Genomic DNA, 18,350 nt, shown 5'->3' on the forward strand with positions numbered 1-18,350 from the left:
GCTTCTAAACTCCCAGCCAGATCTGCTGTCAAACACCACCTCCAGAAAGCTTTGCTGCCCATGCAACTAGCATGCTCCAGAGCTCACGCTAGCCAGGGTCTGGGTGCCCACCGCCCTCTCCTGCTCTCCAGTGTCCCGTCTCAGGCTCTGCAGACCCAGACGGCCCCACGGCTACTGTTAATGAAGGGCTCAATCCTTGCCAACTCTTGGGTGTTCACTCTAGCCTCCCATTTCACGGTCTCATCCCCAGAACTGACATTATTTGGCAGTCCCTTCCTGTTCCCTGCAGTGCCACTGGATATTCATAAGAGCATGGGAATGTGGGATCTAAGTTGGAGACGGCCTGATAAGGCTCTGGATCTAGTTCTGTGCTACTGCAAATAAATATTTCCTGTGGTTCTGAGGCAGGTGACCTGCAAGGGTAAAGTCATGTTAGTAGGAACACACCAATGTACATCAGTTGTGGATGTGCCTTTAAGAAGCAGAGAAAATTGAGATTTAAGATCAAAGTAGCAAGTCCGTGGTACTTTCCTGTACTTAAAAGAAAATCAATATAAAGAAACATACAGCTGGAAGGAAAGCTAGTTTGATACAATCATGGTAAATTAGAAGTCCTTTAAGGCAATGGTTGGTGTATTTTCTTCCTCTGAATTAGGCATTTCAAATATTGACAGACCTGGTAAGGCACAATCAATATATCAATTCCGTTGTGAACTATTAATTATATATACTGCTGATGAATAATCATTTAATTAGTATAAAGGGAGGCTTCAGTGAAAAGGCTGTCTACCAAGCATAGTGGACCTAAAAATAGCAATAGCTTTTCAACCATGAGGCTTTGCATGAAAACGCTATTGTTCAACTTCTGGTCTTAACACTTGTTACATCACTCGGCCAACACAGAGCTTTGCTAATAAAGTTTTCCCCCTTTATCGCGGCAGTGCTGTCATATATCATTTGTTCCTCTAAGCCATGGTGACAAGGGTTTGGTATGGATTACCTGAATCAGTTCATCAAGCTCTGTTGCATTCACACAGGAATGCTGAGATACAAACGTCTGCTTCTGAATCACAATGGTGGCTCTCTGGGAGGTCTCATGGGGCTGCTCCAGGGCTTTAAATACTGTTGCTCCAATGATTAGATACACGACTACCACCAGAAAAATTGTTGAGACTGTCTTCCATTTCATAACATTAATAGCCGAATCACTTTCCTCCCGTGAAGAGAGCACAGTAGGCTTGGTGGAAAATGATAATCTTGGTTTGGAGTTCTGAGTGGCCGATTTGGGATCCAGCAAGTCAGGTGCCGCCACTGGCAAAACAGAAAAAGAAAGTTAATTTTTACAGTGCCGCTCAGATTTCCATAACTGAACTTCTTGCCAAGAGATTACAGAAATTCTGTTGCTTCCAACTGGAATTCTTGAACTGCTGAATGTTTCACATAAACCCCATGCCACGTTACAATGAACCTGCTGCCCTCAGTAGTACTATCCACTTTACACATATTGCAACATTTTCTGTGTGTGTCCGTCCCCTTCTCATATTCGTTCATTTCATAAACCCAGACTTCCCCTATGCTTTGGAATTAAAATTAGTATAAGGTGGTATTTTGCTGCAGGGATTCTTTACATCTGCTGCTCTCTTAAGCACTGCTAAGCAGCTTTCCAGCTGTGTTTTACCTCAGCATTAGAGAGATAGCAGAAAAATACAAATCCTTCTTTCTCTCACCTATTTCGTCCTGCGCTCCAATAAATACTGAGAACAGTTGCATGATTGCTTCTGAACTCCCCAGCCACAACCATAAAAACAATACATTGCTCACCATACCGGTCTTAAAGCGTTAACTGCGTATCGATTACACCTTTCAGAAAATACCAGTAAAACATATGTGTACTTACTGGAAAAGTCACCCATTTGTTAAGGCGTGTATTTTTATTTACAGCTACAAAAACCCACCGGGTTAGGAAAAGAGCAGCTGAGTGTGTTATCAAGTATCTCGGTAACTCATGTGACTACCAGCAACTCACAGGCACTAAAAAAAAAAATCCGCCACATCAAGCGCAGGTAAAGGTCTCCTGTGGGAAGATGGCCACAGCAGTTGACCGCACGAGCTATATTTAAATTGTTTTGAATTACAAGTACATTTTCAACGGCCACGACACCGCTTCCAGCTGCCGGTGGGAAAAGACCTGATCTCAACCTAGAGGAAAGTCTCCCTCCGGACGGGGGAGGTGGGACACGTCCCCAGCAGGGGTGGCGGTGGCACGGTCACCTGGGCACCCGCCGGGCTCAGGCACAGCCCCCGGCGCCGGGAGAAGGGACGAGGAGGGAGAGAGGCAGCCCATAGCCTGGGCCGAGCTGGGGACCCGGGCACCCCGCACCCCGCCGTCACGCCTCCCGCTCCCGCCGCCCCGGCCCCCGCCCCACGCCCCGCGGGCACCCGGGGACGGCCGCGCTCCCCCCGCGCCCCACACCTTGGCGGGGGCAGCCCCCTCCCCGCCGCCTTGCCCCCTCCCGTCGCAGCCCCCGCGACCCTCCGAGCCCCCCCAAGGACGGTGCCGGGGGCCCGCGACGCTCCCGGCGGGGGCCGCTCCCCTCCCGGCCGGCCCCGCCGAGCTCGCCGCCCGCCCGCCCGGGGCAGCGCCGACCGGCCGCGGCCGCCGGCAGCGAACAAAGGAGCGGGCAGCGGGCACCGCCGCTCCGCCGCCGGCCCCGCCGCCCCCTCCCCGCGGCCGGTGCAATGCGCCGGGGGATGCCCGCCGCCCCCGAGGGGCGCAGCCCCGGTGCGGCGGGCGAGCCCCGAGCCGCCGCTGGCGGGGATGCTCCGCGTCGGGGAGCGGCGCGGGGGCGAGGCGGCCGGCGGCGGGGCCGGGGCGCGGAGCGGCGCCGGGAGAGGAAGGGAAGGGGAGGCAGCCAGGCAAGGTACAAAGGGGACCAGGGCCGCCGCGGCGCGGGGAGCATCCCGGGGTCCCCCCCGCGCCCGGTGGCGAGGGAAGCAGGGGCGCATGCAGCATCCGCAGGGCTGGGAGCGGGGAGGCACGCCATTGTGCTCGTACTCACTTCTTATTTACCGACCCGGTGCCCTCTCCTCGCTCCACGGGCAGGCATTTTTTCAGGGCTTGGGTAGATACAGTTAGAGCAAATTAAAAAATTTTAAAAAATTATTTAAAAAAAAAAGAAAAAAAGAAAAGAAAGGAAGGAGCAGACCGAGAGGAGGAGGCTGATGGATGGGTCTGGAGGAGAGGGAGCGGCAAGGGGGGGGCGGGCTGGCAGCGCGGATCCCGCCGGCTCCCCCCGGCCCCGGGGCGTGCGAGGTGCCTCACGTCGCGCATCGCGCATCGCACATCGCGGCGTGTATGTGTGTGTGTGTGCGTGTAAGCGGGAGCGTATGTGTGAGAGTGTGTGTGTCAGTGTGCGTGTCCGTGCGTGCTCCGGTGCGCGGGGCGTGCGGAGCAGCCCCAGCCCGCTGATGCCTTTTGTGGGGCGGCGGGCAGCCGCGCCGCGGGTTGCCCCCCCCACCCCCCGCCGCCCCTCCGCGCCCCCTTCCGCGCCTCCCGCCGGCGGGGGGTGCAGCGCCGCGCCGCTCCCGGCCCGCCGGGCGGTGCGCGCCCCTCCGCGCCCCTCCGCGCAGGCGGCCCGGCAGGGCGGCGGGCAGATGCTGCAGGGGCGCAGGGAAAAAAATGGAGGGGGGCGGCGGGATGGGGGGTGGGGGACCGGTGGGGGGGAGGCAGAGCGGTACCTGCGGAGAGCAAGGTCTCGCCTGGAAACGAGCGAGGAGAGAGGCGGGAGGGAGGAGAAGGCACCGGCCACCCCCGCCGGCGAGGCAGGACCTGCCGGCGGTCCCCGCTCCAGCCCCGAACGCCACCGCCTCGCCAGAGCCTCCCCGTGAACTTTTGAACTAGAGGAGATGTCACCGCAAGAGGAGCGGGGGGACAAGCCGGGAGACCCCGGCCCTGGCCGGGGAGCGGCGCGGGGCTGCGGGGCGCGGCGGCTCCATCCTTCCCGTCTTGGCCTGATTTTTAACCCGTGTGCTTTGCAGCCCGGTGTTCTGCTGCAAGGAGTTAACTAGGTGGGATCTAGGAGTCAGGGATGGTAGCTGCTCTCCTATCGCACGCACTGCCAGCGTACTGCCTCCTTCCATTTTAGTCTGATGGATACATCAGAAATGCTGCTTCAAGTGTGGTTTCTGCCACTTAAAAAGCCTGAAATTCTTCTTGTTATCTTTGCCACGGGCTAACTCCCCGATTTCCCGGTCATCTATCACCTGTGACGTTACCCATGGGTCAGTTGTTCACACTGTGTTGATCAACGTCTACACCCGCCTAAAAGACGAGGATTTACCAAGAAAATCCAAAAACTGCCCCCATGACCACTCTCTAAAAAGTCTCTGCAAACACGTTAAAAAATTACTCACCATAAAAAATGGTTATAGGTCACAAGCATTTAGAGCCAGAGGCTATATCTGTAAAACAGCCAAAGTCAGTCATACATCGGGTGTTTAATGGGCTATAATCCTGCTCAAATCAGCAGCACCATCAGCAAACACTTTAGAAGTCACTTATTTTAACGCTTCTGCGTATCAATGTGACATAATACAAATGAGTGTAATCCTGAGTTCCTTAGGACTCCAATTTCAGCAACATCAATCACGCCAATCTTCCCTTGCGTGTTCACGCCTCTCCACGAGATGCAGCATAGGGCAGGAAGCTGCGTCTGCTATTTCAGTTTGAGCCGTAGCTCGTTGCTCCCCATCACCATCAACCAGCAAAGCAGTTGTTGAGTATCGAGAGCCGTTGGGCCCAATCCAACAAACCCTTTTGCAAGCAGACCTTCACTCCTACAGGTAACTTCGTCGACATAGTCCCAATCCTCGAACAACAGAAGAAAAGTGAAATGCCCGCTCCCGTCTACTGATGCTCCCTCGCTCGAGGGATTCTTGAATATTAAAGTTTTCACACCTGGATCTTTTTTATACCAAAAAAAAAAATCATCCTCTTTCCCCCTTTCTCCCAAAAAGATTTCTTAACCATCAGCCTATGTGAACACTGTCTGTTCCTACCTCATGGAAAAGAGTAATTTCACAGGATTTCTTCCAACATCCTATGGGAAAACAGGCATGAAAATTTTCCTCCATGCTGGCCTGTGTGTCTGTAAAATATTGTGGAAAATAGTACTACATGCCTTTCTTTAGCAATCTAAATATTTGGAATAAGATTTTGTTTTTCCTTGAGTGGAGGAATTATTATTAAAAGCTGAAAAAGGGTCAGACTTATTGCCTACAAGCTAAAATCAGTGGGAAGCCTCCCAATAGTTTCAGGAGGGTTTGTATCAGGCCTTAAATTCAGGCATTCTACCCAACGGGCAGGAACCATTTTGAGATCCACACCAGGAATTGGTGCCTCAACTTTAATAGCTGAAGATATGTCTCTGTGAAAGTAATTGTTTCCATTAATTACCTAGTAAATATCTCCAGTATCTACTTTCAGTTGGCTGATATTTTCCACCTATTGTGATCCCAGATGTAATCCTCAGCTGAAGTTTACAGCTTACTTAAAGTGGACTCGAGCTGTGCTTTCTCTCTTCTACTACAGATATAGTAGTACTACAGATATAGCCTTCTACTACAGATATAGCCAAAAAGGCCAATGGCATCCTGGGGTGCATCAAGAAGAGTGTGGCCAGGAGGTGGAGGGAGGTCATCCTCCCCCTCTACTCTGCCCTGGTGAGGCCGCACGTGGAGTACCGTGTCCAGTTCTGGGCTCCCCGGTTCAAGAAGGACGGGGAACTGCTGGAGAGGGTGCAGCAAAGGGCTACCAAGATGATTAGGGGACTGGAACACCTCTCTTATGAAGAAAGGCTGAGGGATTTGGGTCTCTCCAGTCTGTAAAAAAGACGACTGAGAGGGGACCTTATCAATGTTTATAAATACTTAAAGGGTGGGTGTCAGGAGGATGGGGACAGGCTCTTTTCAGTGGTGCCCGGGGACAGGACGAGAGGTAATGGGCACAAATTTGAGCATAGGAAGTTCCACCTAAACATGAGGAGGAACTTCTTTACTTTGAGGGTGGCAGAGCATTGGAACAGGCTGCCCAGGGAGGTGGTGGAGTCTCCGTCTCTGGAGACATTCAAAACCTGCCTGGACGCGTTCCTGTGCAACCTGCTCTAGGTGACCCTGCTCTGGCAGGGGGGTTGGACTAGATGATCTCCAGAGGTCCCTTACAACTCTATGGTTCTATGATTCTATGAAACACTCCACAGACAGTAGGTACCTTTAATGACAGAAATCCAGCAAGAAAACCAGTAATTCTTATTGTGGTGTACAACAAAAAACATTGTGTATAGCAACTCCTATTTTCTGGAGGCCTTATATAGCACCAGCATTTATTCTGTGGAGTCATGCCCTCCAATATTTTTATTGTAATGTACACCACGCATTGTTTGAATATTGTGTGTGACCATTTTGCCCTCAAATTTGGAACTGACATTCACCCAGTTTGAAGTATCAGGCCTGAGCTTTACTTAAACAAACACACTCAAATGCAGCATATCACTGGCAAAACATACCACCAACCAACACGGGCAACATTAAGTAGTAAAAGGGGCTACAATAGAGAGCTCCAGCCTTGCAAGCAAATGGGCTTGCTACTGAGCCAAAGAGATTTATCTGAACAAACTAAAGAAAAAAAAATGCTTGTAAGATTAAGCGTATGCGGGCTTGTGTATTTCATGCTAACATAAGAAAGACTCACAAAGCACAGGACTGTCAAATGCTGTCTAAAAATGTATTGGCATGAATTTGGGATGGCCACATTACTCACAGACGGTGGCTGCTGGAAGCTGCTCAACTCTTTGAAATGTTAAAAGTAGGCTCAGCCGACAGAGACGGGCATGCAGCATGCAGGGGAAGTCAACGTTGCATGATAAACATAGCAATCACATATTCATACAACTAACAGCTGTAGATGATCTAAACATAGCTTTGGTAGGACAGGAGCACACTTGTAAGGAAATAGTTATTCCAGAAAAATATCACTATAGAAAGATCAATTTAAAAAGCGTACATCAAAAGTACCCTTATCTGTCGCTAACACTTTCTTTTCCTCTTTCCGATCGCAGGAGCCATCCCCTCCCTGGAAGGCAATGAAAAGCATTTGCTTTGTGCCCGGGGGGCAAGGGGCTCTTGTTAAGCCCCCACCTCTGGGTGCAGCAGATGCTCTTCTGTAACCAGCTGCATCAATAGTAGGTGCCACAGGTGCCAGCCTTCTTCACTCTTATTTAATAGCCAAGGATTTCTACATTCCCAAGGAACTGTTATGGCAAGGCTCCCAGTGAGGCCATTTCCCTCACTGGCTTCAACAAACTATTCCGGTGGGCATCTATTTAATTTGCCGCAGGGGACCCAGGCCTTTGATTAAATATGTATGGCTGTAGGCTTCAGGCCTTGCTGGGGACACAGCGTCTTCCCCTCTAAAGGAAACGACACTTTCCTGTGACATGAGAGCAGGAAACCTCTGCCTCTCTTCAGAATGGCCCAAACCATACACCCAGTTAAAATCAAGGATAAACCTTTGCTACTGCTAAGTTTTATTACAACAGAGCTCAGCAGAAATACTACTGGACTTATTTAGTAAGTTGATTTTAAGGCTCATTTTACTTATTCAGCGGGACCTACAAATTACTTGTCTCTTGACTTCTTCGGAGACATTAAAAGATCTCTGTCGGTTCTTTATGGATAATTATGACATTAAGGCCATGCCATGTTACTGTATTCTGCCATTAAACCATTAGTCATATCCTGTGATGGGAATTTACACTAAACGAGAAACTAATGGCACACGGTCTGCTTCTCCTTTGAGCAAATGAGAAGCCCGACCATGTGCTTCACAGGCAGTAAGGACACAGGGCTGCTCCCAGGGACCCTGCCGAGAGCCCACCCTCCCAGCCCAGCACCAGGAGGCCAAAGAGAAGGCAACAGGCAGGAGACACTTGCAGCTAAGTGATACTCAGCCCTCAGCTGCCTCTGAAAATGGTAAAGCCTTAATTTAAAAATATGTGATCGCTCTTAATTCACATTTTCAAATGAGTTAGGCATATGTGGTGCAAGTAGAGTATGTATTAATGAGTTTTATCTCACTAGCAAGCTATTACACCTACCCTCAGTGTCTGTCTTACAGTCTGACAAATTATTTCTTCAGCAGAAAAGCCATTGTTTCTCACCTCATCAATTACTAGAAAAAATGTTTACATGTGCCCATCTATTTTCATACAGCTCAGTTGTCAGTTTTAATTAGGTTCTAATTCTTTCCATCACTAGTAATTCTTATCTATTTATCCACGTGCAGCAAGTGGGAAGTTGTTTTAGAACCCATAAAGTATTCGCTGTTGTAATTAATATTGTGAATGTGTATTTTTCTTTACTGGTTTGCAGATCTCCCAGTGGGTTTCCTCCCTGCCTGTGTCGTGTTTCCCGACCTAATGGGATTTATTTGTCACATGTGCTGCCACTGTTTTTTCATATTTGCTTTCACAAATCTGTTGTGCTTGGACAGCTTCAGAAGCAACAATTATAACTAACTTTTCAATGCCATTCTCATCAATGATAAATGTGAATTGCCATATGTCACCTTTATTATGGATTATTTATACACAGGGAAAACTTACTAGTATTTGAATTACTGATCTCCTTGAGGGAAAGCTAGTGGTGCTTTGGGATGATTACAAAATGTTGTTCTGTAATCATCAAAATGTTCTACAAAATTGCTGGTTTGTAATTTGTTTTTCATTCTTGCTAGTTGTGGTCTCTTCAAAATAGGAGACTGACAATGGGAACATCTAGATTTTATATCTGGCTGTCCACAACCCTTAGTACCAATCATGCAACTGTCCTCATAGATTTTCATGGTGCTACTGGATGACTTATGAGATGGAAACCTAATCTCTGTATTGTCTTTGCAGACTGGACAAAAGCATGGAGTATTTTGAAAGAAAAAGAACATACATATAAGACTGCACACATCAGGCCTGGCAAGACAATGGCCAAAGTTCATGCTGACTCTAGCGGTAGTTTCCCTCAAGTAAGTAAGCAGGTGCTTACTTTTAAACTATGTCTTGAGGAACTGAGGATTTGATTTTTATATTTGTAAAGTACTACATCGACATTTTAGGGAACTCTGGAAATTGTGACACAGACCTATGGCACAACAATCTGTAAATAAAATAAAACAGAGACAGAGGACACTGAAAATCACCTAAAATAGCATTAGTGCTTTTCTTGTAGAGTAATCCACAAATAAAATTTGGAAGAAACAAAACAAACCAGAAAGACAAGAGAAGAGAAAATAGCCAAGGCAATACTAAATAAGTATCATGCAGGGATAATGAAAGAACTTACTGACAGAAATAAAGAATACAAATGAGATGGAAAAGTAGAACATTAAGTATCATCTACGTTTTAAAACCACCAGACTTACTCTACGTGGCAGTAGCCATAAGAGAATGTGCAAATGTGCAATGAAATGTATGAATTATTTTCAAATGTGGACAAGATACACGGTTTTCTGCCAGTCTCTGCATGTTCAGCTACATGGAGATACATCTGGAAAAGATGCTGCATATTTTTTACAGAAAGACAGCATTTGGTAGTCTCTGGTTTTGTTTTTTTTTTTAATTCAATAGCTCATTCTAAGCATAGACCTCTTATTTTATCTCTTCTCAATTATTTTGTCATTTTCTCCTCTCCCCATGCCAGGCACAGAGCTCACAAATCACACTGTGAAACTAAGCTGTGTGCTAATGCTAATGTCAAAATATGGCAGCTGTAAGTAATGGTTAGTTAATTTAAAGAGGCACAGAGTTTCAGCTTTTAAAACTCTTAGGAAAAAAAAGTATCTCCCAGATTCACACTGAAGTGCCTAAACAGAGGTGAAGAGGTAATTTCATATCACATTAAAAGTCTGACTTTGAAAATCAGAGAGTCACAACTTCAAAGCTTTATCTGCAAAGGATCACCTGCCCTTCCCAGTGGCCAAATCCTTCTGCTGTGATAAAGATGCCACTACCACCATGCAGGCAGAAAGCTGGGTGACAGAGCCCAGTTTTCATAAGGTGCTTGGACAGTAAGAAGCATAAATTGCCACCATTCAGATGCACGGTGCGTTGGCATTGCTCAGCACTTCCACCCTTCCTTCCCTCTATTTTCTTTAAACTGTAAACCTTGAAATTCTGGTCTTGGTGGTTTAATCTTGGCTGGCAGCTATGGACTGTGTTGGCAGGACAAGCTAAAGGTTCATACTCATCCTTTCAGCTTTAAAGTATCCCAGCCACCCATGGCAAGGGGGCTGGAACTAGATGATCTTTAAGGTCCCTTCCAACTCTAATCATTCTATGATTCTCTGATCTGAAAATCTACCTTTACATTTTTGCTAGAAATAAAGTCTTTCAGTTGTGTCATGCCGCTGATGTTAAGCATGCAAGGAAATTGACCCACTGTTCTGTACGGTTTCCTGTTTTATTTTCAGTTGCTAGAGGGAACATTAAAAGCTGGTTTCCAGCTCCAAGGAAAATGTAGATACAAAATATAGGGGAAGGCTGGCCCATGTTTTTCTCTTTGCATAGCAAATATAAATATCCCCCAGATGTAAATACCCCAGGCACCAAACAGAACCAGATGCACTTAGGACTGTGACTGGTGAGAAAGTTACTTTATGTGACCTCTTCACATAAAACAGCTAAAATTAATATTATGAAATTTCCATGACATTGTAGCAGCCCGGACATGAAGGCTGTTCTATTTCTAAAATCCTCAACATCTTAATATTTTTATAATCACTTGCCCAAAAAGATCACTTGCCCTATGGCATAAGTGGGAAAAGTAAGATTGTAAAAAATTCATTACGCTAGTGTAAAAGGTATTCTTCAATAAAAATATTATTTTTCTAAATTATTTATACTGGCAACAGATATAGCATAAGTCACCCCCTGTAACCATCTACGTAAACTTTCTGTGATTTTTTTTTTGTTAAAAATGGGAGTATACCAATTTAAGAAGCATGACTGCCAAGAAAAGTTAATAGAAAAGCCATAAAGAAACCAATTCCTGTAATTATTGCTTTCCTAGCTTTTCATGTTCTCTTTCAGAACAACTTCAGATATTAAGGGGATTACTACTCAAAAGATTTACTTAAGGCATTATCCAGTAAGAATATCTCAATGAAAGAAATACAACAAAAGCTATGAGTAAGGAAGCCTCAGGCTGAACATTTGTACCAGATTCTTGGGGATTCATTGGCAATTTCTTTATTTTAGAGGGAAGATCTGATGATTTTCCTTACTCATAAAAATTGCCTAGAATATTTTGGAAAGTCAGCTATGATCACAATATTGTAACTAATAAATTAGACTTGTGGGGAAAATATCCCTTATTCCTAATTTACAGGGTCACAGAGAGTAGGTCCTGCATCCTGCTAGCAAATCTACAGAAAAACGTGTGATCCAGATGTGAAGGATTTTGGATATACCTGTACATCACAGCATCGCACATGGAGCTGTGTGGGAATCCGGAGCAAGCTGCTGCACGCATAAGACTGTGAGGCAAACCACAAAAATATCGCCAGCTCCTGAAGGAAGGGCAGGTATGGTCTTCACAGCAGTACACTCAAACTAGTAACTCTGACCTCTCAGCATGGCAAACTGGCTCAAATACAGTTCTTCCATGGCACGTATGTGTTGCATCCAGTTCTGGAGTTACTCTATGTCAGCTACGTTGGGTTTTTCTAGATCATTGTGCAGGGGACAAACTGGCATCCAACTTGGACAGAGGCACCTACACGCAAAAATGTGATCCCGAAAAACTATTTCTTTTAATTTCTGTGTGGCTCAGTTTTCACCACTGGTGTTCTTTAGCAAGTTTTCTGCTTCTGGACACAAATACACCTCCCACCATGCTGCTCAGCACTAATGGCATTCTTATGCCCAATTGATCCAGAAAATAAGCCTGCCTTACTTATCTCCTCAGGGGAGTTTATTTGTTAGGCTTTTCTGGAAGGCTAGCAGAACAAACTTTATGGAAAATGTAGGAATGGTTAGCACTTTCTTTTAAAACATAAATAGAAGAAACACCTCCACCAAATTTTTCTGCAATAGTGCAATGATTGGAAGACTCTCTCAGGATAAGGGGAAAAAGGACTCTTCTGCATAAAGGGATTTAAATCCACATCTTTCACCTTTGTGGGAAGGAACTGGGACTCCTGCAGTTCCAGCAAGCCACACTTAGAGATCACTGATCCTAATACATTATTGGACTCAAGTGTGCTGTCTCGTGACTGTGTCTGGTCTCTAGGAAATATTACTGAGCTGTATTTGTTGTTCTCACTTATGTATTTGTGCAAAATACGGTTTACACTTGACTGTTATAAATAGTAATATACTTACACAGGTGCATAGAAAGTTTAACCTCCCCTGCCATCAGCAGAAAGATTTTTACTGAAAGCAGGTAAATGACCTGTTTATCCCCAGAGGAAGCACTGAGTTTGTCATTATGTTTTGCCTTCCTATTGCATAAAGGGTTGCTTCAGAGTCAGCTAGCTGCTGACTTCCCGCTGAGCCTACACTGTCACAGAAGGGCACTCCAAAGGCATTTTTATAGAGCAAAGACTAACCCATGGCAGGCAAGATGCAAGAGAACTGGATCCCAGCATCAGAGGGCTGTGGCAATTGTTTTGGAAATTATTTTGGCTTAATTGCCTACTCGCTACATGGGAAAGACAAATCACCTTGAAGCCTAGCTAGAATGGCATGTAGTTACAACATGTTTAGTTGTTCCATTTCTTATACCTCTCTCCAGAACTAGTTACTGATTTTTTATTATTTTTAATCTTAAAATTTTAGTATAATAAATAATTTTATTTTTGACTAAAAGCTAGTTAGAGCAAAGACAGCTTTCAGGATGGCTGACAAACCTTAAGCAGCCATCTCCTCGGTAAATCCTTCAGTGTATGTCAGCCTGTTCTTGCAGTCCCAAGCACCCCAGTTGTCTCCTCTAGCTTGTAAAATTGAGTCTGCTTACTGGAAAAAACAAACTCCAGGTAGGAGATTAGTCCCCCACTATCAACGTTAATCAGAACCCACTCAGCAGGCAGTAGGGTAATAAGGAGATGGCATGAGATTCAAGGGACCTCCTTAGATTTATGACAATCCCGTCATCCAGCAGGCATTAAAGAACTCTAATGTAATCCCAGTTCTTCCTGTAGAATTTAGGATTCATGAGGTGGGAAAAGGACAGAGGGAGATCTTAGTGATTATGTATTCACTTGGCAGAGGAAGACATGAATTCCTGCTCCAAGGACTGTTTATGCATTTTAACCAATGACAGTCTCAATGAAAAACCCAAGTACAGAAACAAATTACATCTGATCACTTCTACAGATATTTATCATCAATAGTCATCATCAATCTTAGTCAGCAAACACCACACTGACACCACGTTTACTTGTTTGGCATGCAAAAGGACAAACCATCAAGGATGCTGCAACACGCAGAAAATTCCTGCTAACTCAGTTCAAACACAGTAATTAACAGAATTAATCAATTTCAACTGAATGAGATCAAAGAAATCTCCCATCAGTTGACTGTTTAGAATAACTCAAGGAAGATTAATTTCTATCCCAGTGTTCTCTTGATCCCAATAGGTTGTTGATGACAGAAGAGTAGAAAGAAAGCTTTTTATCATCAATCACTTTCATTATTACTTGAATACCCGCTGTGTAAAAGGATCCACACATTCCTCTATTTTTAGACAAGAAAGCAACCCGTCAATAACTGCTGAACTACTAGCCATTCCAAATGACCACTTAGGGAAGAACATACGCATGATAGCTGCTGTGTGGAATATTTAACAGAAAGCTATATATGGAAAAACACAGCTTATATTTAAAGTATCACACCCAGCCATGATTCTCTTAAAGCAAATAACATGAAAGCTGTATATAACAGTTACTGATGAACTAACAGCAATGCATCCGTAAATATACCACTTGCACATTTTAGATATGCATACATCTATATTATCTACACATACTATATTTATACATTAGCTATAAGCTCTAATTATTACTATAATATTAAAAAATTATATTAGTATATCGTAAGCAGTTTATAATAATGAAATAAATAGCAGTTTAATGAACTTGTTTATACACTCCTATAATGCAACAAAGATAGAGCTATCACTTAGCTGAACAGACTACTGGCACTGAAATCTGTGACTTTCTGACCTACAGCATGGGACTCGCTATCTTACCATAAGTGTTCCCTAAGGCTTCTTACTACAGACATACTGACATACAAGATGCTGCCATAGTAAAGTCTGTAACTTTATGTTCCTTAGACTCATACTCATTTAATGCTGCAGAATGTATAATGTCAAGCTGGAGGCTGGAGGGTCACCAGTTTGTGAAAGGAATTACATGGTCTAGCTGCCTGCAATAACGGAGGACAGGGGTAGGTGACATGGTCTTTCTTCCAGACCAGATTCACATCTCGTCAGTTACTGCGTATGGATGCAATCTCATTGACTTAGATGATTACACCGCCGTAAAATAAAGTCAGCCGTGCTTCACTAGTCATCTCTTGTGATTTCACCTCGGTTCTTACAGGCTTTGGGCTTAGTCAACACAGCGATTTAAGAGTCACCATGTTCTGCACTGATGCACCTAGCTTTAGTTAAACACTGCAGATGCAGATCAAAGTTAGAGCCTGAGTTCCCTATATAACATATGGGGAAAGTCACCCACGAGCGGAACTCGTAACGGTCTTCCAGGGACTGTTATTAACTAGCCACTGGGCAACACTACAGAAAAAGAATTGTACTAAACCCTGTCAAGGTCTGGGATTTAAGTCTCTCAAGGGAGGATCTGTCCGCACTTCAGATTCCAGATGTTGTTTGGGTGGGCTTTTTAAAGTACTTGACAAGGATGGAGTAAAAAGTGGGAAGGGAGGGAGGAAAATGAGAGAACAAAGAGCTAAAAGGCACCACTCCGTGCAACTCAGTAGCTGAAATATCTACCTGGGAGACAGGAGAGAAGATCTGGGCTCACATCTTCTACCTCCCTGTGACTGCTTTAACCAGCAAGCCTTTGGGTGGAGTATTCTTAATCCCCCAAAATTTAGCTGCCGATGAATTCGGTAATAAAGCATTTACTATTGGCACCCATGTCCTAACAAGCCAAAACTGAACTTCTATTCTATTTTTACACATACCTTATTCAAGTAAATTCCCATCAACTTCAAAGGAAGCCTAAAAACTTACAGGCATTCAGTTCTCACATTTCTATGGCTATGTATATATTTATGTTCCCGTGCATGCCTTGGCATGCCCCAGGGTCCCGCTCCACAGAGCGTTCAGACCAACGCCTGGCTACAACGTGCCACGGCTCATGCTCAGGCTCTGGGCTTGAGCTTTTGTTGGCATGGGAACGGGGTTTGAGAGGTGCAGGGACAAGGGAATGGTGCACGCCTGGATCTTGGCCCAGTACAGCAGTGGCATTCAGCCTTGCATCAGTTCTGAGCCCAGGGAAATGAGAAGGACTCCCACATACCATGACACAGAAGTAGCCTACCTGCTGAAGAAGTTTCCATGGGTGTTCAGCAGAGCGCAGCTCTCAGAAAATACTAACTGCAGGAAAGCACGAAAGGCAAACACTAAAAAAAAGTGTATCTGAAAAAAAGTGTGCAGAGCTTGGTTTTGGATACAGTGGAACTATGATAGAAACCCACTTGCCCATCATATTCAAAATCAGCATATGAACCAAGCCAAAACACAGTCACCTGTTACTTTAGAATGGAGGGCATGCCAATTATTCAAAGTGGCTTATTCCTTTAGTCCTCACCGTAAATTTTCTCTCTAGTACAGACTGCTAAGTCTAGCTAGGTAAGATCATGGAATCATTGAATCATAGAATCTTCATGGTTAGAAAGAACCTTTGAGATCATCGAGTCCAACCATACACACACTGAAAAAAACCCTACAATCTCTGTCACCAGAGCATGCCCTGAAGTGCCAAATCTAGACGTTTCTTAAATACCTCTAGGGATGGTGACTCAACCACCTCCCTGGGCAGACTGTTCCAGTGCCTGACCACTCTTTCAGTAAAGTAATTCTTCCTAATATCTAATCTAAACCTCCCCTGCCGCAGCTTCAGACCATTTCCTCTGGTGCTGTCATTATTCACCTGGGGGAAGAGGCCAACACCCACCTCTCTCCAACCTCCTTTCAGGTGGTTGTAGAGGGCAATGAGGTCTCCCCTCAGACTCCTCCTCTTCAAGCTAAACATGCCCAGTTCCCTCAGCCTCTCCTCATATGACCTGGTCTCCAGACCCCTCACCAGCCTGGTAGCTCTCCTCTGGACACGCTCCAGAACTTCTATGTCCCTCTTGTACAGAGGGGCCCAGAACTGAACACAGTACTCGAGGTGAGGCCTCACCAGTGCCAAGTACAGACGCACAATCACTTCCCTACTGTGTATTGGGAAGATGTGTTTATTGGCCTCATTACAATAGCACATATATATATGTATATATATGTTAAACACTGTGAAGTGCTCTTTATTTAAGTAATTCTTAGAGGTGGAAAAGTGCTGTTATGTCCATTTTTATCAAAGGGACCTAGAAAATAGTAACTTGACAGCATTGCATAGGGAGTTCCCTGTGGACAAGAAATTTTTAACAGGTTGCAGTTTAGCTGTTTGTGTTCTCAGTTGTAAATGTGTACTGAGAGGACTGGGCCATTTTCCTCCTTTGTAACGGACATTTGTTTCTAAAATCTGCAAAACATATAATGGATATAATGATCACGGATAGAAAGTTTCTTTAATCATGTACATGTGTTTAGCAACTTCTGATCTTTGTTCTACATTTTCCTTAGTGTTCTAACTGTAATGACTATTTTAATTTTCTTTTTTCTTTGTGAAACTTGCCTTGCAATTTTTTCTTTGCTGTCTATATCTTAATGTAGTTTGGGGGTTTTTTTAATCTGTTTTTCTTTCTACCTCCAAGTGCTTCTGGCCTTCTAGCTTATACATATTCCCTGTGAGACGAAGGACCACACACATTTCGGGCTTCTGTTTCTCTCAATAATAAGTAAAATTCTATGTTTCCAAGAGACTGCTTTGCAATTACATTTAGTTTGTATACAGCTATTACAGAACTGAGTTTGTCGCTGCACAACCTAGGCTTTTTCATTTGCATTCAAATTGACGTAAGATTTCATATTGACATGGGTATCAATATCCAATTTATAAGCAACGCCAATTCCATTCATGTGCAAGGGGGCATTTCAGTCATCTGGAATAGCTCTCTGAGCAACTTCCACAGAACAGTCTTCTTCACTGTGCAGAATACTTATACTTAATTTCCTTTTAGGTACAGCTTCCCACAGATAGTTTTGTTTCTTGCCAAAATAGTAGCTCTATCGAAGGCTAGGCATTTAGTTACCCATTTTTTCCTTCAGGTGTAAACTTTCACATTACTTCTTGCGAAGTCACTCCACGTGAGAATTGGATTGTTGAAGTTTTGGGATTTTTTACTTTGTCAGTCTGTTGGGGTTTTTGAATAAGACTTGTTTGTCAGCCCAATCTACTGTGCCATCACCTCTTTTCTTTCTAAAACTTGCATTCTCATACAAGAGTGTTCTGCGGCCTGGCAAACTAACACAGCTGCTTCTAAATGTAAGTCAGAATCTCATACGATGTTTCACTCTCAGTTTTGGTCTCTCTACCGCAGTCTGATCTCAAAATTAGGATCCTATAAACAGGGAAAAAAGCATGGGGTTTTTAAAAAATATTAAGTAAATTTCTCTTTTGGGTATTTCACATGCAATTAATCCTCTCAGAATTTCATTCTTTCAAAGAGCGTGACTCTTGATTTTTTTTAGTGCAAACTGGCAATTAGACTGCTCTTCTTTAGTTCTAGGTTATTAAATAATATCCACTGCCTCTGGCCTGAGGTTACTGGAAAAAAAGAATAGCTAGCTTTTGCCCACCGTTCTCTTTAGAAACTTTTCTTTTCGAAGAGACAAAATTCTCCTTTAATAACTCTGCCTGATGCTTTTCTTGAGCACCCCACAGTCCTTAGCTGTTATTCCAGATCCTTCATCAATGCCTCACATTTTCTTCTACCTTTCTGACACTGAACACGTTTCATTTTCTGTCTTTTCTTCAGATATCCTAGAGTGCTCTTGGTGGTAATTAATGCAAGCGTCCTGGTTGGATCTTGTAACTGTGAGGTATCTTTCTAATTGTAACAGGTAAACTGACAAATACATCTCAGGTATGTGTAACACTGGAACTTGTGAGGGAG

The 18,350-nt window shown here is 44.5% G+C and overlaps 1 protein-coding gene across 3 annotated transcripts in view; it reads right to left on the bottom strand.

Moving 5' to 3' along the window:
- Positions 1 to 18,350, bottom strand: part of KCNK2 (potassium two pore domain channel subfamily K member 2) — a 148,538-nt gene that overhangs the window by 76,371 nt on the left and 53,817 nt on the right. For 2 of the 3 annotated variants that reach the window (XM_054195404.1, XM_054195402.1), the window contains one exon: positions 1,001 to 1,311. In XM_054195404.1, the coding sequence (XP_054051379.1) occupies positions 1,001 to 1,311 (311 nt within the window). Of the gene's footprint in view, positions 1 to 1,000; positions 1,312 to 3,059; positions 3,228 to 18,350 lie in introns of those variants that run through there. The other variant, XM_054195405.1, reaches the window with a different exon arrangement.

Source organism: Rissa tridactyla, chromosome 3 (assembly GCF_028500815.1).
Source record: "Rissa tridactyla isolate bRisTri1 chromosome 3, bRisTri1.patW.cur.20221130, whole genome shotgun sequence".
NCBI classification, from domain to species: Eukaryota; Metazoa; Chordata; class Aves; order Charadriiformes; family Laridae; genus Rissa; species Rissa tridactyla.